The sequence below is a fragment of the Haliaeetus leucocephalus genome, unplaced genomic scaffold (assembly GCF_000737465.1).
Source record: "Haliaeetus leucocephalus isolate CR32 unplaced genomic scaffold, Haliaeetus_leucocephalus-4.0 Scaffold848, whole genome shotgun sequence".
NCBI classification, from domain to species: Eukaryota; Metazoa; Chordata; class Aves; order Accipitriformes; family Accipitridae; genus Haliaeetus; species Haliaeetus leucocephalus.
Genome location: NW_010973284.1, coordinates 6639865 through 6664063, shown reverse-complemented (window position 1 = coordinate 6664063; position 24199 = coordinate 6639865). Strand labels below are relative to the sequence as shown.

At 36.8% G+C, this 24199-nt stretch overlaps 1 protein-coding gene across 3 annotated transcripts in view; it reads right to left on the bottom strand.

The window, feature by feature from the left end:
• Window positions 1–252: 252 nt before the first annotated feature.
• SPATA6 (spermatogenesis associated 6) overlaps window positions 253–24199 on the bottom strand; it is a 40397-nt gene continuing 16450 nt past the window's right edge. For 2 of the 3 annotated variants that reach the window (XM_010582414.1, XM_010582415.1), the window contains 7 exons: window positions 23238–23516; window positions 21504–21591; window positions 19716–19756; window positions 17863–18038; window positions 8545–8644; window positions 4687–4775; window positions 253–862 (listed from right to left, as the gene is read on the bottom strand). In XM_010582414.1, the coding sequence (XP_010580716.1) occupies window positions 697–862; window positions 4687–4775; window positions 8545–8644; window positions 17863–18038; window positions 19716–19756; window positions 21504–21591; window positions 23238–23516 (939 nt within the window). In that variant the 3' untranslated portion in view covers window positions 253–696. Of the gene's footprint in view, window positions 863–4686; window positions 4776–8544; window positions 8645–17647; window positions 17704–17862; window positions 18039–19715; window positions 19757–21503; window positions 21592–23237; window positions 23517–24199 lie in introns of those variants that run through there. The other variant, XM_010582416.1, reaches the window with a different exon arrangement.

The window sequence follows — 24199 nt, the reverse complement described above, 5'->3', positions numbered from 1 at the left end:
AATTTGCAAATGCACAGGGTGCGCAAAGATAACCTTTCTTCTGATATAGAGGCTGCTGGGATGGGTGGGTTTCTTTTAAAATTAGAAAATTTGTGACTGAAGGTGCTTGAAACCACTTTGAAAGCATGTCTATAGATCAGTATCAGAGTTTCTGCCCGTCTCAAAAATAAACAATCCAAGGCAATTTTCTAGAAAACAATTCCCTTTGACCCTGATGGGACACTTTTAAATCAACATTCATATTCACCTTCCTCTTTAGACCCCCTCTCTGAACACTAGGACATACTGCTTCTTCAACCAATTCTGTTTATGTTACTAAACAGCTTTAATTATTTAATGAAAATTGGCTGCAGCTGAAACCTGAGTTGATGTCAGACATGAATGTCCAGTGGACCTATTAGTCTTCAAATGACTATCTTTTCGTAGTCTCAAAGGAGCAACACCATCTTGCTTAATTGTGAAGTTGCTGGTTTTTTCGGTTTGGTTTTTTCTGGGGGGGGAAGGAGAGCAGTGGGATATTAATAGTTTCCTTTTGGCAAGGCAGGCCAAAACCCTGTTTCTCCAAAACCCTGCCTAACCATAATTACACCTTAAAAATAGAGTACAAACGTTTGTTACATAAAAATAGGTTTCATTACAAATATGAACACTGTGTACTGTGCATATCCAGGTGAATTGCTATCAGGAGTGTGTTTTTTAGTCTGAAACAGTGCCAGAAGCTTTTCGATACATGTTTCTATATATTTTCTCGAGACTCTCTTCAAAGATTGCTCTGTGAGGCTTCCCTTTGTACACAGCTGCACGACTAGACCAGTATTCACCATTATCCAAGTGAACAGTAGTGTTCTGCTGCACTGGTGAACTGTCAACAGAAAAAAGATAAGAAATAATGATTAAATCAAGATAAGGAAGAGGAATCAGAACCACAAAACCAGCAGAAATCCAAAGGTAGAGCTGCTAATCACAGATTACCTTTCACAAATTGATAAAAAAACTGCACTGCAGCTCCTTCTAAGAAATGGGAGCCCCACGTTATTCATTCACACAAATGCTCCCCCACTTATCTGAGTGCACTTGATAATACCTCCCACATAGAAAGAGAATTAATTTTCAAAGAGCATGCAGTAATTTTGCTGTATTTTGATAGGCAGTGTGACTAGGCACTAAGCCTATGCAAGAGCAACACAGTAGGATTTTTCTGTCCTTTGAAGGTCAAAACGTAACCACAAGCAGCTATTTCAATATGAAGACAATCTATCAGAGGTATATTAAATTACTGTGGTTGCAGCTGTAAAGTGCTCTATCAGAAGCATCTTGGATTAAGTATTCTACCAAATACATTATGATATAGTGGCAATCGAGTGTTCCTTCCCCACCCCATCTTCTGTGTCACTGTTTTAATACTAAACACAAATACAGTCTCATATTTCAGTTGCTTTGAGAAATTATTTCCTAGATCTATGAAGTGAAATTTATTCTCTGAAAATCATTACAAAACACTGACAAATCTGAAGTACGTATATCTAAACTTCATGACTATTTGCCTTCTCTTGAAACTCTGAAAACAAAGGCTTGTGTCATATAATGAAATGAGCCATTTTCCTGTAATAAAGCATGAAACAAGTAGCTCAAAAATCATAAGAAAAAATTACTATTGCGGTGACATTTTTCACATCTGCTCAGAGATTTAGGCACTTAAGATGCTTAAAAATTAGGACTGGGTTATCTTCAGCCTTTCGTGAATGTTCTCAGTCTGGGAAATGAAACTGGAAATGTGAAGCTTACAATGACCATCTTCACTTAGGAAATGGATTACATTTCACAGGGAAGGTTTACATTTTCTTATATACATATCATTTATTAATCTACAGCCAAATCAGTACTTAAAACTTTGTCCTCAAGTTAGTATCAGTAAACACCTGTGACAAAACTGAACGAAACCTTATGTCAAAGGACTCACAAATATACTTCTAGCTAGCTGCATCAAAACACAAGGTTTTCACTTTAAGAAAGGAAAATGGTGAGGGAAGAAGATGAAGGTGTAGGATCAGCTTTCTAAATTCACATTTCTAAGCTTCCACTGTCCCATGGAAAACAAAAGAAGGAATAGCTTTTGCTTTTAGATTTCTTACATTCAAATATTAGGGTGACGCCAACCTATACCGCATAAAAAAACAACAAGAAGATCTCTGTGTGGCTCCAATATTAAAAAGGGAGGAAGGCCACTGACACTTTTTCAAAAAATCTCCAACATTTAAAGTCAGTCGGCAGCATGAAGCAAATGTAAACCTGTTTATCATCCTGGAGAGGGAGGACTGTGCTTCACAGTTTGGACACAAAGAAACCAACCTACCAAACAGCAGAATCAATAGAAAAGTTGTACAGGCCTGTGTTAAATGTAGACAAGTCAATACCCTGGGGACCCATCAACAACTGAAGTTTTACCTCCTCCTTTCTGCAGTTTGTTTTACCTCACTTCTGATGGAGCATTCTCAGGCCAACAAATAAGCACGGCACCAGGAGCAGCACTTGTAATGATACAACAAACAGTTCTGCCACTCTTTTCCTTGGAATCCATCTCCTGCAGTCAGCCTTGTGCTTGCCTTTTCTTCTACTAAAAGCTTAATCTACATACAGACACTCAAAACCAACCACTTAACTGCAGTAAAGGAAAGACTCAAAAAACAATAGTAACTTTCACAAGTTCCTTATTCTAGTACTGACAAAGACTTAAAAAAAGACATAAGCTTCATTTTCCTTTCTCTTTTTGGAGGGTGCGTGTGTGTCTATGTATTTCCACTAGCCAATCCTTGCACATGAGATACTTAGCACTAGTGCGGACAAAGATACAGCCAAGCTAGGGAAGAGTCCCTCTCCTGTCTCAACTGGAAACCAGCTGACAACCTGAGCTAAGCAATCTGGGAATTACACTCACAAATCATATTAACAGCAGGATTTCTGCACGCAACTCCCTGCTCTGAAATACCTGTCATATGCTTTTGTTCCCTCATACATCTCCTTTAAGAGTCCCAGAAGTTCTTTTCTGAGTGAATCATATACTAAATATTTCACAAAACACAGACCTTTTCCTTACTCCCAGTGGTTTTCAATCATCTATCTACTTTACTGCCAACATTTGGTTGACAGTACCATGTCCTTCTATGAACTCTGTCTCTGTCCTTGTATCCTGTTTATGAGCACTGTGGCAAACACTCAGCAATCAGACTGTCCTCAAGTCCTTCTATGTCTCGCCCTTCAGTGAATGGGACTAGTACTGCCAGCTTCTAAATCCAAGGAGCGGTCCTCTCCCAACTTGAGTGCCGCATTTCATATCCCATCACTTCATGATCCTGTAGTATTAGGGTTTGTTTTTTTCTTTTTTCATGGTCTGCAGCTTCAGCATCAATCTCAAAGTCCCAAAGCTGCCTCAAAACAAAAACTTGCACTTTCTCTCTCACAAACACATCCCACACAATTTAATTGCAGCAGCTGTCAGGACAAAGGATAAGGGAGCAAAAAGGCTACATGCAGAATACAAGAGTGAGCACAGGTATAGAAATATTAACAACTTCAGAGTAGCAACTTCACATACATGTGAAAATCTGACTAACTAGAACCCTTGCACAGAGGTGACTACAAATTTCAGGAATTTTAAAAAAAGCCAACAAATCATAAATTTTAGAACTTTTTAGAGCTCACTAATTTGCAGGTAGAATTTCACTATGATACCTATATTGAATTACCCTTCTTTCAGTGGTATACAGTGGTGATTCGGGAAGCATTTGTTACAAAATATAGCATCACATTTAATTATTAAAATAAACCCTTTTTTTCCTAATGTCAAGACCTCTCGAATTTAGCACCACAGTTCTAGGACTTCTCTCTTAATATAAAGAAAAACAGAAAAGCTGTACAACCCAAAAAATGTTTTACATTACTTAGTATCTTTCCTCCAACAAGTACCCAAAACGTTGTACAAAATACTGTGCACATACACAGAGAACATCAGTATTGATAACTTCTACTACAGAAGTTGTCAAAATCAATTCAATTGGTGCCTTTTAAGTAAAATATTCAAATGAAACCCTAGTCATATATGTGAGGAATACACAGAATAATTAACCTACATAAACCAGGTTTTCAAGATCTCAGGTTTTCAAGATGTCTTCTGAAATACAGCATGCTGAATCACTAAACCATAGTCTATACATTTGCTTTGTTTTTTGAAGATGCTTCTCTTTTCCAAATATGTGTTTTGGAAAACAAAGAACAAAACAAGAAAAGAGCCACAAATCATATGACTAAATAAACTTCAATTTATTTTTGCACTCCCATAGTTTTAAGAAAAAATAATCAATTGGTTATTTTTAAAGTGACGTTTGCTCTCTGGTTGATGAAATCCAAAAAGTACTGCCCAAGGATCATTTTCATGACCAGGTCCAGTTTCAAAATCAGTGTTTTATGAAGACTATACTGACACAGTGCCAAATAGCACGAAAGGCATAATTATAGTTAACTGTATTTTGCTTTTAGGTGAAAAACCTCGGTAGGACTAACTCCTACAGAAGCCTTTTCCCAGTGTAATATATTACATAGCTTAAAATAGGAAGAGAATTTTTTAGCTAAATTTAAAGGGCAATATCATGAGTTTGACTGTTCTGTCTTGGTCAGAGAAAAACTCCATACCTGCTCTGCAGTTCACTCATGGATAAGAGCGATCTATGCGAAGATTCTCTTGTCTTAGTGAAGTCTCCTTTTGATGAGTTACTCTCATCCTAAAAAACCAGAAATCAGATTCTCATTACCTTGGTTTCTGATTACAATGATCTCATTTCAAAAATACATTCTTTCCATTTAGTAGAAGACTATTAAAGTGCTTACATGTCTTGGGGGAGAAAGGGACAAAGTGTAATGAGCCAAATGCCATTTATGAACACTTTTAATTAAGTTCAGTACAATTCAGCTAATAATTTTCAGGTAATAAACTGGAAAGAATTTCTAGACAGTGTAGATCTAGAGAACTATGCAGGCAGCACAAGCTTCAATAATCCCCAACAAACACATTGGTGAAACACTATGAAACCTACTGATCATGCCTTATTTTTGTTTCTTGCAGAAGAGGGGAAAAGAACCTAAACCATTATTTATTAGTTTTTATAATGAGCTATTGTTATCCATTTAATGCATTTTGCCAGACAGAAGCACTCTACACATCTGAATACTTCGATTCCATATACAGGGCTGAGAACATGCTTACCCAACTTTAAAATATATCTATGATAGACTTAATGACCCTTCAGTGGTATTCTTAAGAGTTGCTAGAAAGCAGTCTTACCTTCCAAATGCCACCTAGACATTAATTAACCCATATTTGCCCTCTTAGATAAGTAAGAAACAAAACACCTCATGTGAAGGGAGCCAGTTGCTCACCTGAGACAGGCTGCTAGGAATTCCACCACACACAATCACGTTCACTCTACTCTGAAGAGCAAAGACACTACTTAAGAGGTGATACTAAGTGATCTTTCAGCAGAAGCCAACTGTTGTAAGGATTAGTAAACAAAATCATCTTTCATGCCATGGAAATAGTAACTGGAAAAAAAGGCTGTGCAGTAAAAATAATCATCACACTTGCTGGTAACACAAAACTGGGAGACAAGACAATAAATATAGTGGTAGATGGAAATAAGATGCAGAGCAAGCTGAACTGGAGGCATACGCACTATCACAATCTATTGTGGTGAAACAGAAGGTAATAAGTGTGTTTGTAAACAGAAAAACTCTCTTCCTTCAGCAGTCACAGACTACAAAGCACTGAAGAGGAAATGGGGTACAGCGGTAAATAAAACTCTGCAGCATTTGCCAGAGGCAAATTATGTTGTGGAAAACCAAAAAAGATGGAAACATTATGATACTGTCAGAATGTCTCAGCAGAAAGCTACAGTGGACACCCTAAGGAATCTGCAGGAGAGCTCCAGTCACACTATTTTTACAGAGCACTATGGAAACGAAATTTTGGAAAACACAGCTGGATGCTTCTGGGAATGGTTATTTACCATTAGGCTCTTTGGAATGAAACAGAATAACAGATACTTTTTAACCTTTCAAAGTTTGGAAGAGGATCCAGACTGGAGCCAAAATCTACTCACCACATTGCCAGTGCACTTGCTTTACTATTCCCTCACTTTCAGGATGACCTATTTACCTCATCCATCCACTGCGTAACAACACAGCCTAGATTTGGGGCCATCTGGGGAACCACAACCAATCCTGGTGTATTTTACAGTACTAACTGCAAGTAGACCTGATGATTTTTTCTTTTTTAAGCAGGTCAGCTGCTGTTAGCACAGCTTTCACAAGTTAGCTGTACACAATTACCAAACCATGAGACTTCTCTGTACCATCCTCCCACTCCTTTTGCTCAGTTGAAGAAAATGGAGTGAGAAGAATGGTCCTTTTCCAGCATTGTTCTGACCAGGTTGGTAATTAAAGACTCAAAAATCTTACCCAATACCCTGATATCTAGACTTTTTAGGGCAGAAACATGAGGTTTTCCAACAGGAGAGGAAAGATTAAAGCATCATCTCTGATGATTAATCACCTGTGAGTATTCAGCAAGTGTTTGGTACTGGAAGCGGCAAGGTGTGCTAACAGAAAGCCAACAGAAAGTACCATGCTTCAAGAATCTAACACCATGCTTGCAAATTCATGGGCATCTGTGCAACATTGCAGTAACAAGTGAATACTAGCATATGTGTAAGTCATTCTGGAGTAGAATCTTTTAAATTATGTAAGTAAAATAAGTAAATAGGAAGAAAATTATCAAATTCTCCTTTACCCATTATTATATTTAATAGTCTTTATGACTGTATGGAGAGACCATGTAACCAGCCATCCAGCACTCCTAACAAACTAGTATGTCTTTTATTGTAAAGTCATGGTCTACTGTTCAAGGAAAGTAGTCAAGGACCACTGGAGATAGCTCAGGATGTGCAAACTTTCATTATATGTAGGTGCTGGACCGTCATGAAATCCAATTTGTTATCTTAAGTTCATTGAAACATCAGAGAGGCATTTGACATGATTTGTACCTATTTTGGAGTGGCTGAAACACAGAAAAATGCGATGGGCATCTTCTATTTGAAAGGTAGCAGTTCACAAGATCATAATGTTTGTATACAAACTCAGGGAGGTACAGCATGAACTAGATCAAACAGTCTTAGTATGCACAAGAAAAGGTTTTTCAGAGTTTAAAATAAAAAGCACCACAACTAAACCCCAAATGAAGATTAAACAGAAATGAGAAAATAATCAGACTAAGAGAGCATGCAGGCAACACAAGGAGTTGCCCACTATGGCTAAATTTGGGGAGATAAATAAATAAATAAATCAAGACTTCAGAGCTAAGACAGATGTTCTTCAGTACATCTTGCAGCAGTGGATTGAGACAATAACCTTCACTTCTGCCCCAGCCCTCTACCACGGGTTTACTGTAGTTAGTGGAGTCACCGCATCCCAGCCAGCACAGCTCACATACCAGCGTACTAGTGTTACGCCTGCTGTTTCCGTGCTGAAGTAGGAGGTGGGGAGGCCAGGGGTCTCACACTCTTTATCACACTTCCCACTGATACAGTAAATTACATCAGAGGGGAAAGGTGGACGGTTGGGGACAGTAGTAACTTAAAATCGCAGCAACATTCAAAAGCAGATTTCTGTCAACACTCCTTTTTCTAAGAGAAGAAACTGAAGGAAAAAAGATGTCTTTCTCCATTTTGAGGGACTCATGTCTCTTCTAACCAATCAATGACATTTGTGTATTAGATTGTCAGACAAAAATAATAATTTCATCAGAGCTCCTAATCTTAATCTTACCTACCTTTCATCCTTATATCCTCTTATCTTACCTTTCTTTTACCTCACCTCACACTTAAGACCCTAAGTTCTTTCCAGATGAAGAACCTTGTTATTCAGTTTGTACAATGCTTTGGCCAGGGAGATCCTGTGCCACAACTGGGTTCTGAAACCCGTAATAGGAAAAATTTTTATCTGTCTAAAACCATACTTCAAAATTCCATCAGACTCAAGGACAAAATATTCTGATCCTGGGCATAATCTCATTAAAGGGCTCTGTTCATTGAAAGCCAGGTAATTAAGGGAAAAAAGCACACATCTGAAGAATAATATTAGCTCTACAAACAGCTGGACACAAGCAGCTGCTGATGTGCAGCTGCACATGTTAAGCCTTGATGTTCTGCAGATCTGTAACATATTTTTTGCCCAAACTGGAAATGGAGAACCAGATATAAAAAAAACTTTAATTGTCCTCAATAACCTGTGAGAGGGTTACCTAGACCAGATAAAGGCTACACATATGGGGGCTACTGAAATCAGTGTGAAACAGTTCAGCTTATATACTGAATCCATATTTCTACAATCAGGGTTGCCTCAAAGGACAACATTATAATAAATCCAAGACTGTAGGCACAGTTCTCTTCCTCAGTCATCTTGGAGAAAAGAAAGGATTTAGTTTGCCATCAAACTTACAAACACTAGACGCTGTCTAGCACTGTGTGTCCTTAAAATATTTTTCACTCTTTTATGGATCTCATCTCCATTTGCTGGTGAAGGCCAACCAGAGCTAAATCTGCAAGAGGAAGAAGAAAAACAAACAGAAGAAATATTTTCTTATTGAAAAGCTCAAACATGTTTTTGACTCAGATTATTATTTTTTTTAAATTATGAAGCATGCATTACTTCCTTCTATTTGGAACATACACAGTGTTTAGATCTTATTCTTTTTCTCCCCTGGGGTACAAGTAAAGAAACATTTCAAAGCAGCACGTAAACGATATGCATCCATGATACCACCAGAAGATGCAAAACATAGAAAATGTTGGATGATTTTGTAGCTTGAGTAATATTTCTGTAATGTTTGTATTGTCCCTACAGAATAGAAAAGCTATACAGTTATTCTATTCCCAGTGATCAGGTATCATTTTGCTCTTTTTAAAGGAAGTATTACATACATGAAATTCTTTTCACTGGAATAAATCAACAGGAGGATAACCCCAATGTGTGCAAATTGGAAAGCCCATGGAGTTAAAAACCGTCGAATTCACAATCTTTATTTCACAAGATGGCACTGCATTTTAAGTTGCTTTTTTACATTAAAAACTAGGTAGCTTGCTTGATATGAGTGACTTAAACCCAACAGCTACTTTTGGATTTTACCCTTCTATGTTTTGCAGCACTTTTTTTTTCCACTGGGGAGACAAAAAAAACCCCACTGCTCATCCTTCTCAGCAAGATCAGAAGCTGACAGAAATTTCATGTCAATAGTTATTCTTAGACTGTTAAGGGAAGCAACTAAGATTTTAAGAATAGGATCATTTACACACCAACCTCCACATGTTAGTATACTCAAAAATGTATTATTTAGAAAAAAGAAATCAACATAAGGAAACAATTATTGGGGAAAAGTTATGAAATGTTTACTGACACAATCTCATCACAGTGGATAGGAACAGGGCACCAAGTCAAGATTGTGCATCTTCATTTCAATGTTTCCTAACTGAGAGCCTGACTTTGCACCAAGAGAATAAAAACCTCATGATGCGGTATCATCCTAATATTAATACGGGTCGCCAGGCAAGCTGCGAGCTGGCAAGCCATATCACTGCAATTTGAGCTAATGGAACAACAGCCAAGAGCAGTACTGGGCGTCCATATTCTGGGTGGATTAGGAGCACAAGAAAGTGACATGCTTTGGTAGTTGGCTTCCCAAATTTGATGCGGCAGAGAAACTTCATGACTCTGAACCCTGAGATTCTACAGTCGGCTCTGGATGGGGTTGTGGGACTGTGACTTCTCTCCAATTTATCATGTTCCCTGCATTATCCAGTCTATCACTCTGAAATCCTCAATCGTATCGTGCCTGGATTAGTTTACCTGCACCAAACTTCCAGAAATTTCAATACAGCTAAAGAACTGTGCAGCTCCTTCCAAAAAGAACAAACCAAGTACACATAGAAAGCTTCAGTCCAAAACAAGTAGCTTGACAATGTTAAAATTAATGGAAGCAGGATCCTGAAAATGGGAAGTGCCAGGCTGCCTTGAAGGTTACAGGCAGGGCTGGGAGCACTTTGCAATCTTTTGGATCTACTACCAGAGAGAGAAATACAAGTAGAAAGTGACCAGCTCTCTGCTTTTGAGTAACTTTCTTCTATTTTCTTGTATCTAATCAACTTATTTGGACTCACTTATTATTGCTTACCTTTCCAAAATATCTCTCTCTGTTCTAAGCATCCCCAATATTTTCAGCCTATTTATGAGTTTCCTTAAATCAAACCATCATATTTCTGAATGCTGCTATTTTTCTTCAAGAAAGGGTGCCAAGAAATGACACAATATTGGAAGGATGAATCATATAATCTACAGGGGGATGTATTTTCCATAATTCTAATGACATTTAGCATTGTTTATCTTTGGATCATTACAAGCAAGAATTTTCACAAAGCTGGCTATAACATTCGTATTAGCATCCTGAACATTTACAATTAATTTCAAACCCAACAGCATACACAGCAAATCCATACTGTTCAATTCTTTTGCATACTAGAATCTAACGATCTGTTGCACTAGAAGTTCTCACATAACTTCTTCTAAAAGAAAGCAAAATGGTTTGTGAATTTTGTCAGGGGAGGAAAGCTTTGCCTTTAAAGGAATAGAAGTCTAAGTCCCTTAAGCAGGTAGAAACATTCATTTCCCTAACAGTCAAATCCCATCTAATGTTCTGCATTACAATGCATGTGCTCTATCACTAGCAGTGATTTAAAAAAAAAAAAAAAAAAAAAATTATTTTTTGTTTGTTTGTTTGTTTGTTTTTTTAAAGAAGAGAGGTAAAGGAAAGGGGCGGGAGTGTACTATCATCTAGCATTTACAAACATTTACTAATATTAAAGAACCTCTGAAATGCATGTTTAAAAATCTGCATCCTAGATGCAGTAAGAGTGAGTCATTTCCCATTTGACAAATAAAAGATAGACCCATGAAGTCATGGCATTTTCTCTTATTTATACAGCAGCTGCTATTCTTCCAACATCCAGGTTGCTGGCACTGAGAAGAGAAGTTGGAACAGATTGCCTTTGGGAAATAAATTTTATGAAATTCGTATGTAAGATTTCAGATCATTGTTATTAATCTTAAATTTACAAATATCCTTGGAGATAAATGTATTTGCTTTTGGTAAAAAGAAAACCCAGCTTGCTATTGTATTCATTTAGAAAATATGTGGCTATGTCTGCAAGAAGAAAAAGAAGATTTAAGTACCTAATTCAAGAACTATTAAATTTCTTTCTTCAGGTGATTTTATTGATCAATCCACTAGTGTGCGCTGTGGTATAAGAAACGTTAGCCACTCACACATATCCCAAACTTAATTTACCGGAAAAAAAAAAAAATCTTAAGTATGATTAAAAACAGTATCAGCTTCTTTTTAATTAGCTTTTGTAGTATTGTTATTGTCTAATTTTAGTACTAACTATAGAGTCTAATCCACATTTAAAGTCATAATGTTAATATTTACATCAACCAAAACTCAAAATAAAATCATGCCTGAAATGTGACAACCATAATCTGAAGTGAAACCTTTTTATAATATTCTAACTCTCCTATTGGAAATGTTTTATAATACTGGCTTTATAGCACAGCTTCTTAGAGTATAAATAAAGGGATTCCATTTGCCCAAAATCACCAATAACGAGTTTTTAAAATGACTAGCTACTTATTTATGTGATTAAGGTGTCACTATCATATTGCAATGTTGAAAGGAAAGTCATTTCATTTCAATGACTGTTTGTCCTGATAAATGAAATAAACTTCTACAGCTGTATTCTTTGTCATACTTCCAATTTTCCCTGGGACTTGCAAACATTCTGCAGTTACATCAGTTTAAATTGTTTATTGATTCCAATAGATTGTATAAACACTTTGGAAATATAGCTCAGTGACCTAGAAAAAGCCAGATCAATCAGAGAACTTCTCAAGATTAATTTCAAAGATGTTGTGTCGAGTCCGATCAAGGAAACAGAACCATTTTCCCTTGTAATGTGACTAAAGGCATTTATTTTCTTTTATGAGATAAGGATTTTTTTAAGGTCATACAGACAATATCTACCTTGATATAAAAAAAAAAAAAAAAAAAAAAAAAGGCAGCCAAGCAGGCAGTCTAGATCTTGTGCTAAAGATTGAAGTTATTTTCATGTATAATTTTATCTATTAGGATGAAATACTCCATTAGAAATACAAACAGGATACATCCACCCATGTACTCTAGTCAAACAGCAGCTTGCAAACTTGAGAGCTGTAATAAATAGGAATTTTCAAATGTCAGACAATCCAATCATCTACTTGCACATAGCAAAAATGTTAATATCACATTTCGGCAGGAGATACTAATACATTTCATATCAGTAGAATTAATGCAAAAGCCTACTGCAGGATATTTGCAATGCCTATCATGACCCCTTCCCCCACCATCACACCTCCTAGCCTTGTGAACAACTCAGTGCATGTGGCCCCCATGAAGAATTCATCACCTTCAAAGACACAGACTTCATGCTGAGCAAAACCACACACAAGGACAAACTATCAGAGGACAGAAATCAATGAAGTCCTGTACTACCAGATTCACAATTGGAGAGAACGCTACTGTAATTGGGAGAAGAGGGAGAAAGAACTCTTAAAGCTAAGTATAACCTGAAAAAAACACAGTCTGCAAGAACTTATACATGGAATGAGAGATTTTCAAGAAAAACAAATACATTTCATTCTGAAATAGAAAAAAAATCTCACAGATTTTATATCCAAGTAGGCATTAATGCAGCATTCACAGTAAGTGGAGAAGTTGCTTTATTCTCATGTAAGAGGCCATGAATGGTAATTCAGTACGATGAACTTGGTTCTCAGTGCATACTGGTCTGTATGGAGGCACAATAGAAAGGCTAGGCTACGCTTCAGAGTTTTACTGGTCTACTTAGTAAAGGATACAATTTTGGTTTGCTTTTTCTTAAAATGACTGATGGCTATGAACCTTAGTGTAGATGCTGTGCAACAGTGTTCCAGAGACTATATTGGTACATACGAGTTCCCAAATTGTTATGAAAATACACCAACATAAAAATTCTTACATTCTCACAATATTTGAAATGGAGGAAGCAGGCTGCTTTCACAATGCCAGGATACCACTATGAAGCAGAAACAATTACACACAGAAAAGGCCTTAAATCAAAGCACAGAAGCCTAAATATTTGGAAGCAGAAGCTGACAGCTTAGCTGTGTACCCATTTGCTCTCCCTCCTCAGTAAGAAATGAAAAAAAAAAAAAGTAAAAATTTTTCATCCTTTCTACATAGTTTCTCTTACTTTCAAAAGCCCTGTTTACAGTTAGGCCTTGAAGCACTAGAGATACATTCAGTGCTGAGTTTTTAAATTAGTAAATGCTTTCTTTTCCCTCCTAAGTTTCATATCTAGCCCTTAAAACTGTGGCAAGATGCATCATCCTCATGTAAAAAGTGAAACTTAAGCGGCAGACAGCTTCTGAGATTTCAAGGAATGCCAATACTCTAGCTGAGCAGTTGCCTCCGAAAGGTTGAAGTCATTCTGGTACTAAATAATTAGTATCTCATAAACAGGCTGCACCTCCTTATTCTCTTTGGAAGCTTTTCCATTACCTTCTATCCTCTCTGAATTTATCAATTTATACACAAAATGGCTTTGACAGCAATCAGTTTCAAATTCACTTACCGCTGCAGCAAAATCAACCAATGAAGATGACAAATAGCATGGATGTTGGTCAAAAACATGAAACAAGGCTTAGGTACTGCTCAGTTTTGCAGAATATAGCATGAAATAACTGATCTTCAAGAGCGATTCCAGAAGTTAACTTAAAGAATGCAAAATAAGTAAACTTCCCCAAGAAGTGAGACTGATAAACCCAAAAGATTCAAGAACAACCTTACTACCAAACTAAATTCCAAAAAATCAGAAATAATGACTTTTAAATGGCTAGAAATAGACAGGAAACCTAGTTGTAGCCTCTCCCTAAAGCAAGCATTTTTTCTAAAAAGTCTGCTAAATTTTTCAGTGTTCCACTTTGTAGTAGAAAGTTCTCAGAACGTAAACATACACTCTCACAGAAGTAAACCCTGTCTTCGGATGCGTGCCACTCTCTAAAATACTAGGTGAACTACCTGTGTCTGGATTTGGCTATGCAACAAAACTAGTACCCAAGATCCTGGGATGACACATTTCAAGATCACTGAAGACAAAGCTTCTGGTAACTGGAATTTTCAAGGACTTCATGTAGGATCTAGTATTCCATTAATATCTAACTATTAGTATCTGTCATTGTATCTATCATTAGTAATATAATGCTGGTATTTCCCTAGTACTTGGAAAAAGTTAATATAGAAAGATGGTAGTAAACCAATAGAGGAATATTACAGAAGGGCATCTGATCCAGACAGTTCACCTCTGCCTTACTTCAAACACAACTTCATTTTTTGTTAAATTTTATAGTAGGGAAGATCACATATCAGCAGTATAACTAGGAGAACATAAAAAACAAGACATCGAGTTGAACTTCACTCTGGAAACAAAAGCAAAAGCCTGCCATTTCCAGAGTAGAAAAAATAATTCTTTGATCCCAAATGCATGAGAGGTAGCTTTGCCTCTCAACATAACAGAAATGGTCAAATACTCCTACGATTGTTGTAGTCTCTTGAGAAAAGGATTTCTCTTGTGCCAGCACATAGCTCCATTCAGAGGACTTCCGCCATTACCTTACAGAATCCATCTCACTATTTCTCCTTTTCTTTACGAAAGGTACTTTGCTACAGGTTTCAGTGCTGCAAGGAAGGCTTAGCTTGTAAGTCCCCAAGAAAAACACCATCTTCTAGGGGTACATGAGGATGTATATGCATCATGAAAGCAAGGACTGGACTTGAATTTTGCTTTCCTGCAGTATCATTGAGAAAATATAGTGCTAATGCTCTTTCACAAAGTACACAGGATACTTATCTATGCACAAAAGGATACTTATCTATGCACGAAAAAACAGACTGTGGGGGCAAGTCAACTGCATTGACACACTGCTGGCCACACATCATAGGCAGGAACCAAAGAGTGTGTATGTACCATTGGTCTGCACAGGAGCTAGAATCAAAATGGGAAGTGGAGTTGTACGGCCATGTCACTCTGCTGACTGTCAGTTTGCAACACCAGCAAATGCTTTCCTTAGGTAACCTAAATAATGAGAAATGTAAAAATAAAGTATGAAAAATAAATATTCAAAACTTTGCTGCCTTGTTCAACAGTAAATCTATTTACAGTTCTGCTTCTGGCTCAAACCCATTGGAAAAGGGGAGAGGATTGATTTGCAGTCTCTCTAGCAGGCTTACAGAAAGGGACTGGAAACTGCTAGAAAGGATACAAAAGGGCTCAGAGGACCTTATGCAAGACCCCAATTTCTGTATCACTGAAAAGTATTGCAGTAGTTTAACAACTATTCAGCAGGGCTCTAGGAAGTACTCCCAAGAAGGCAGACATTCACTTTACACTAATTTAAAAAAAAAAAAAAGGGAAAAAAGGAAACTAAAGGTTGAAGTGGGGAGTCAAGTTTCATATTGACTGTGGGTAGACTAGCATTAAAAAAACCAGCCTGGATATGCTAAGCTCTTTGTCTTTGTAATTCAAAATAAAATTGAGGAAATAAACACCAAATACTGTGAGATAAGACTCTATATTCTTGCAAATACACTAACACTGATATACTTTCAGTAGTACTGATTTTCTCTGTATTTCTATGATCTGAACAGCAGCGTTTGCATGCATTTCCAAACATTGACCTCTGATCCATGTTTGTCATTCCAAGTATAACTCAGTCTACAGTCAGCTAAAACCATTGTTATCTCAGCAGCATGAAACAGAGATCAAATTTTTTAGACTATGCCCTTTACCTTCTCATTTTGAATTTTTTCTGATGACAAAGTAAATGCTTACATCTTTAACATAAAGAGATGTAACATCTCTAAAGTGCTGAGAACATTTGTTCTAATAAGAAGAAAAAACATAATTTCACAAGATCACAAATCTCTTCTGCAGAGGGGCTCATAAAGAGAAAAAGCAAGAACATTCGGACAAGCTCAAGATTAACTGGCAGATGACTAAATTACTATGCATGTAACAGCAGCTCACAACATACAAGACTTTCCTGCTATCAATACAAGGGACACTGTCAGCTTTAAATATAAGGCATTTTAAAATTTACCCCCTCCTCCCCAAAAGGAATCCAGCTGAAAAAAAGATTAAAAAGTCACCATTACAATAGCTCTTCCCCAGACATGGGTAACTAATGCACAAACATTGTCAGAAGAGATTAAGAGAGTAGGGAGGTAGAGAAGATGACAAAGAAACACCCTCCAGACCCCAGATACATCCTCATCTCTGTGTAACAGTTCTCAAGAAATACTATTATACAGACCAACAAACAAGCAAGTTTTCAAGCAAAGGAAGATGTTAAAACACCAATTTGATCTTTATGAGTATTAAAAATCCAACCCCCACCCACCATCTGTCATTTTTCTTTTTAAAGAAAAAAACTGAGACAATTTTTCTATTTTGAAAAAAAGCATTACGCTGTGGGTAGGCTGTAAAATGCACCCTGTGAGCATTGACCAACTGAGGTACCAATGGTAACAAGGATGAAACAGCCTGGAACAAGTGTGATCTAGCCACCAAAGTACACCTCCAAGCAGGGCCTCAGTAAACACTTCAGCATCTAGGACAGGACATCAGTTTGATTCTCAGCTTCTCCCAATTATTTAGTGTTATTTGCTTATTCAGGCCCAGCTTTGTATATTGTTTTTCTGCTCCCAGAAAGCCATCGAGTAACTTACTAAACTGAATGTACAGTAGAAGCATTGCGCACCAAGTACATGTTGTACTCAGCAGGAGTAGGGAATGCTCTCCTTGAAGGACTGGAAAACTTAAGCATGAAAAATATCTGTTGCTTTTTGAAATTTCTTCCATCCCACCCTCAGGAGACACCCAAGCTGTGGGGTTTGCCCAAAACATTAACCCAGGGATTAAAATCTACTGAACAAAGGAATATTAGAAACTGTCTCCACCCCAACCCCATCATGGTCAGTGGAGACTACTAAGAAAACTAACTTAAATACAGCAAGTAATATACTCACAGTTGCTGTAGAGGCTCACACTTCAACTCAAACACAACAAAGTCTCAGGATGTCAATAAAGCAGAAAGATTGGAAAATAATACACTGACTAGATTAAAGCTAGCCCAAGCATGTTACGCACACTAGTCTCATATGTGACTACACCACAGTGACAAGTATGTGCTTACAAATATGAGTCAAGAGTCAGAAGGAATAAAGGTTTCCAGGTACCTGCCATAAAGCCTACTTGACATGTACCTATATTTACGTTCCTGAGATTCTAATCGCCTCTGAAACAGTGATTATTTATTTATTTAAGTATTCTCTGTTTTAGATGGACATTGGCAGCCTGAAATCTGGGACTTCATTGTTTCAGAGAAGGTTAGCAACAAAGATGTCAAAGATCCTTTTCATTGCCGTGTTGTTAGGATTGTATTCATTAAGCAGAGAGGTGATGGCAAACACAGCACCTGAGGAAAAGTCAAATGACAACATAGTTGTTGGGGAAAGATTTTTCAGTCTCTTCAGCCTGCGTACCTCCAAACATGCAAACTATAGTCATGCAAGTACTGTTAGCATCTGCTCATGTTAATAATTCCAGAATTTTACAAACAAAACCAAGTCATTACCTTTCCCTTAGAGAAGATCGATTTAGCACAGAACTTAGAGAATGCTTCTGAAATGCTGGAGGTGCTGAATGCTCTATTGAAGCAGCAGAATGGTACTGTCTGTTGAGCGGATCTGAGATGCCATCCTCATTGCAAACATCAGAACTGTCAAAGTCTTTTCCATGAGTAGATTTTGCCTGTAAAAAAACCCACCAAACCTTGCTAAATTTTATTATGAATATCAAGATGTACAGTTTTCATGTTTTTATTTTTCAAACCAAAAGGTTAAAGGTTGCACATACATGCAGGAGTATCTGCCTGCTGGGGAAAGAACAAGGACCCTCATTTCATAGAAAGAGCCCTGGTCTAAATTAAATCAAGCGTGAGAGGACTGTGTTGGTATCTAACACATTACCTTATGGCAAAGTCTACTGTAACAGTCCTTTTATCACCTTTTCTGACTGCACAACTTAAAGGCTCACCCTTCCCAGGAATCTCACAGATTCAGAATGATGCCTGAGTCTAAACAACATGAACCTTAGACTTTTTTTTCCCTCATGATTTGTTGTTCCTCAAGGGAAAACTCAGGCCTATCTACTCATCTTCTGCTCACTCTTCACTATACCAGTTACTCCTTCCGTAGTTCCTATTAACCTGAAACTTACCACTAAAATGTCTCCACAGGTTACCCACTTTTACCTGGCATGGGGATTGTTACAGGAGCTGTTTCTCAAAGCTGAGGAAAAAAAACAAAACCCACAACAAAACCAGACCAACAATAATCAGGTTGCAGGGTTTTTTCCTCAGCTTTGGGAAACAGCTCCTCTTAAACAAAGCTATATAATATTTCTGGCAAGAAAAAGATACATTCTCTTCAGCCCTGATTTTGTGAGAATCACAAGTGATTAGTGTCATCAAGAACATGATGAATTAACCTGTAGCTCAGCTATCTGCATTCTCCAATGACTGCTCCTAAAACCTACTTTCCTGTTGGGGGTGGGCAGAGGGATGGGGGAGATGACACGACCTTAAAATAGCCATCATTTAAAAAAAAACCACAACAAAAAAAGACATATTTAGCATACTTAGCAGAAATTCTCTATTTTCTTTTCAGTTTCTCATTTAAAGCCATGGAACAAACCCGAAGTGGCACAATATGTTAAACTTACATGGTACGCAAAACTGCAATCCTTGGTAACAAAAGTTTAGACTGTGACAAAAGTGTGCTTAACATATATCAAGGTTTATCCTTATAATTCCCCTTCTTTCCTCCTCCCTGTTATCATCACTTTTCCTAGCCGTCAGGAAATCTAAGAGGGCATACATAATTAAATGCTTAAACCCACAATTTCTACAGTACTTCAGGCAAAAACAACTAAATGAGGATGGAAAGAATAAAAACACCAAAACCCAAGGGAACCCCGACATTAATCTTCAGATCCATTTACTACACAAAGCAGCTAAAATCTGAAAAAGGAAGGATGCGAAATAACAGAACAGTGGTTTGCCAATTGTACCAGTGCTACCTTTCGGTACAATTCCAGAATGAAGTGTGCTCTCAGAATAACTGGGAAGGCAAATGCAAACTGCCTTTAAAGGTTCTTCTACAGCCTTGTCACAAGCATTAATGCTAAGGAGAAGCAAGTTCTGTACCTACAGGCATGAATATCTTATAGAGTGTTAAGTTTCACATTTCTATTTGTAAATAATCTGTCAGCAGGCCTAAACTGGGTTAGATCAGGTTTAAAACATCCCTTTTCTTGCTTTTGATGCTACGGTAGATAAAATTTCAAAAATACCTATGCAAGACAATCCTTCTCAATCAGACCTTCCCCCAAAAAAATGTGTAAACAATAGCACTTCAGAGTACTCACTTTGGCTTTCTTGGGTCTGTAGCTACCGAGAAGAGAAGGATCTGGAGAAAGAAAAACAGGTGCATCCCAGAAGAAATTCAAAAGAAAATCCAAATATCCTAAATTATATGTAATCTTTTACAAAACAGCTTACCGCTCCTCCCAAATAGTACTAAAGCAATTTATTACTATTATCATTATACATTGTGAAATTCTAAGCAGTCTCCTCAGTATATTTCAGGAAATCACTTTCTTTAGCTGAAAACAATGACTTCACATTTAATGGAATACAATGTTTATAATAATGAATCAGTGTATGCACCGTCTTCTGCACAGACAGAAGTGGCACATTTTGTTAAGCTATTTATTGCCTAAATCAGCATAAAATCAAGCTGTACCACTCCCCAAAATTCTCATGTACATTACACTACTTTGCTAATCTTCTCTGAACAAGCTTCCCTATGACCACCTCTCCCTCCTCCTGTCACCTCTTCATTCCTTCCTTCACCACTGACCCACAAACACGAGTATGAAGCACATGGAAACATACGTGGGGAAACTATTAGGTCCATATGGGGTTCAGATATTTCATCAATGTCAATACACACCTCATCCCTGAGGGACTGACATTAAATTATGTCTGCCTTCTTGATCAGTTATATTAGTCTCTACTGAACAACCCACACACTGTGACCCAAGCCCAAAGCGGTACTTCTGTGCTGTACAGCAATGTAAAGACACCCCTCTATTAGCTACCTGCACGAAAACAAGAAAGGACTAAACTGTACTGTCAGTATTAAGATTTCTAATCCTAGGAATCTGGTTTTTTTCAGAACTTACAGTTAAGCCTTGAGACACAGGCAAGTGACCAGTGAATCCTCTGGATATTAATAGTGAGGTAGGTTTCGGTCTCCTAACTACTGGCCAGAAACCACCAACTCATTTTGGACGTATGCAATGGTATCAGGTGATAACAGGTCTGTTGTTACATTATCCAGCTACTACAGATTGGTAAGTATGAACACAAAGGGAATGTGAAATGTTCAAAATCCTGCAACCAGTGCTGCTACAAAGAACAAATGTAAAATAACAAGTTCATAACGATTTGCTATATAACAGTTTATAATTGGTGAGGAGGCACAATAAAAATGAGGCAGAGCACACATAACAAACTAATACTGATGAGACTTACTAAAATCTTCATATTGTCAGACGCATGCAATATAATCAAGTTTTAGGGTACTTCCTTAAATTTCTGGTCCCACACCTTTTATTAAACCCTCACTTACTGACACCAATGAATGCTGAAGCAGGTATTGGAGCACATCCTGGATGCTCATTAATAATGGTAAGTCACTGATCCACTACTCACAAATACTGCTGAAATAAACATTATTCAGCAACAGAGCCCTTGAACTTCAAAATGATCAATACTCCAAGCCTGACCAACACACCCACAGACTGTGGTGTAGATCTGCTCCACTATCCAACTCATCAAAACAAATGGAGTGAAACAGAGTACTTGCTTTGACTTTGGTATTTTCTACTCCTACTTTCATATCATGTAGAACTATGTTCCAAGTTCCATGAGGTGAAGAACTATTCAAAACCACCTTTTGCAGCAGTAGCTTATTCAGTATTCTTCCTATTCTTAGGAAGAAAGAACAGCTTTTTCTCCATTATAGACTGACATTTTTATAATAAATAAAAACAAAACAAAACAAAACAAAAACCCCCAAACAAAATGACCTCACTAAACTACTGCAGAAAAGAAAAGCATTAATGAGAAATATAGTAGAAAATACTGACCATGGTCTACCTTGGTCCAGGCTTCCACTGCGCTTTCTTGCGTGGGACACCAGGTATGAAGTTTAATACCAGGACTTGTTTGTTCAACCTGAAGCAAAAATACGTTAAAATGCTCAGTATCAGATGTATCAATTCCTATTTTTATCTGTTTTCATTCATAAGATTACATCTAGTCCTTTCTGAAATATTTTATTCTTATTTAAATACTATTTAAAACTATTTTCACAACACTTTACTCATGTGTATTATTAGCATTACTGTGCATAAACAAAAACAGTGCTAGAAAGGTCTAGAAAACTCTGAATATCATACTGTTCAAAGAAAAAAAAAATGCAGATAGTTTCTCCTTCATCTATAATGTCTGCAGTCTTTTCCAACAATTCTTGGTATCTCATATTTATTCCAGATAGTTCAGATCTTACCAAGAGATCTGAATCTCTTCCTGATTAAAAAAGTTACATTTAGCATAATCTAATTTTAATCTTCATGTAATGCAAAATCTCCAGGCCAAAAGAGTCCTCAGCAATAAAGATGCCCTAAAAGGAGCATTCTCAATCTAGAAAAGCCATGAGTCAGGATATGGTACACTAAGAGACAAGCTTTTTTCTTTTTTGTACAAACATAACCAAGCAATCAAAATCAATAATCAGTGTTTAAAGATGCTATAATTAAACTGTGAACTTCACCTATAGATCAAAAAACAGAAGAATTGATTAAAAGGAGTTAAAAGAAAAATATCTGAGAGAGAGATAAACAGTAGGTTGATGAATGATAAATGGATTATTAAGGCTAATCTGAATCTCTAAAAGGTACCTATACCTAGAATAAAACTTGGAAAACAATTCTAAAATTTGACAAGTTATCATTAATTCATTTGTACATAAACTAGAAAAAAATTAAATAAAGTGAGAAGCAAACTAATTAAACACTAAATTATCTCAATGGCTGTGACAAGTGTCCAGAATTGTAGACAGATCATAATGTCATAGCACAGAATCAGAACAATCCCTTTTCTGCCCCTACACATTCAAAGCAGTTTTCTAAAAATAAAGGATTGTTGCAACCATAAGAAAAATGAAGAGAAAAAAAAAGCAATATGAGAATATGATCCCCCAAGAGGCTGGGAAATGTGGCCCCTTCGTATTTGAGCACTTAAACACAGTTTACTTAAATAAGTACCTAATTTCAGGACAATTTTTCACATACAGTTAGCAAAAAGTCCTTATGTGGGTGCTAAGGTGCTAAAGTCAGGTTGGTTATGAACTCTAAGTCAAAGCATTAGAGATGTAGCTCTGAGCAAAGGAAGTGTTTCAAAGATCACAGGATGCCAACATAAAAAAAGTTGAAAGAGAGGAAGTGTAAGTGTTCGTAATGTGACTAGACACTCTTTCTTTAAAGTCTTATTCAGGAATTTTTAATACTAATATCAATTACTTCCAAGCTGAATTTATACACCTATTATCCTGTCTAGTGCACTGGAAGAAAAGAAATGGGGCCTCAGAGAATTTAACCAAGATATTCATGAAAGAATTTGATCTTTGTCTGTTACTAATGCGGATAAAAGAAATTTTATTTTAGTTAATTTTACATTTAAATCACTATGTGACAGACTGTTAAGGAGAGAAAAATTATTCATCTAAACTAAGAGCTGAATGAATTTCTGGAGCAGTATTTAGTGAAAGAACAATATTTGATCTGAGCTTAAGCTGGAAGCACTTTGGAAAGAATACAAACCCGTCTAACTACAAATGGAGGTTTATCGGTTTCTCTTCTGAATTCATAAGGACCAAGGTTTAAATGGGCCAGTCGTTGCCTGGCTTCTTCTGATAGCTCACACATTCGTCTTTTTGTGTACGGAGATGGAGAACGTGATTTAGAAGCTATTGTAGGCTGCTCGTAGTTCTTTGTTGCTAAGTTGTGCCTGCTTTTCTCAGGTGAAACAGTATTTTTCTTTGGTAACTGTGTTTGCAATTTTCCATTTGGGGTTGAGTGATGTACCCAATTCAAATCACCCTAAAGTGAAAAAGAGACGTTATCTGGTTTGACAGCATGCAGAACAAAGATCACTGAAAATAATGCAAACAGGGAACTAATAATTTAAACAGAAATAGACGCCATGTCAGCTGAAGCTCCCCTCACAAAACTATAATCAAACAGCAATTTAGAAAACAACAATGGATTTACCATTTTCTCTGAAACCAGAACAAGGTTAAAACACACATTACTACATGTTAGATGTTAAGTATCTAATACTTACCCAATTAGTTTTCTCACACAGTTAGTGTACAGAGACTGTAAAAAAAATTAAACTGAATTTTGTCACAAGTTCATTTAACACAAACTTTACCTGGATTGGACATACAGAGATTTGAAGCATTTTTTCATCTATTTAAAGTTTTTTTTAACCTTTAAATTTCTTACCCTTCAAAATAAAATACATAGATTAAAATAGAAGCCTATTTAATAGTTTCAGTTATATACATTTAGAGTTGCCTAAAGCCTCACAAGAAGCATAATTACATTCTCTGAAATGCATATTTTCTTGGATCATGGTGAATTTACTAGTTCTTTAAAGAGTTATAATCAAGAAGCTATGTTTAGCAAAAAAACCCAACACTTCCCCCCCCCAAAAAACTTTAAAGATCATCTTCAAAAGATCCTCTCAGATCAAGAATACTTTTGCAAAGGAGGAGGCA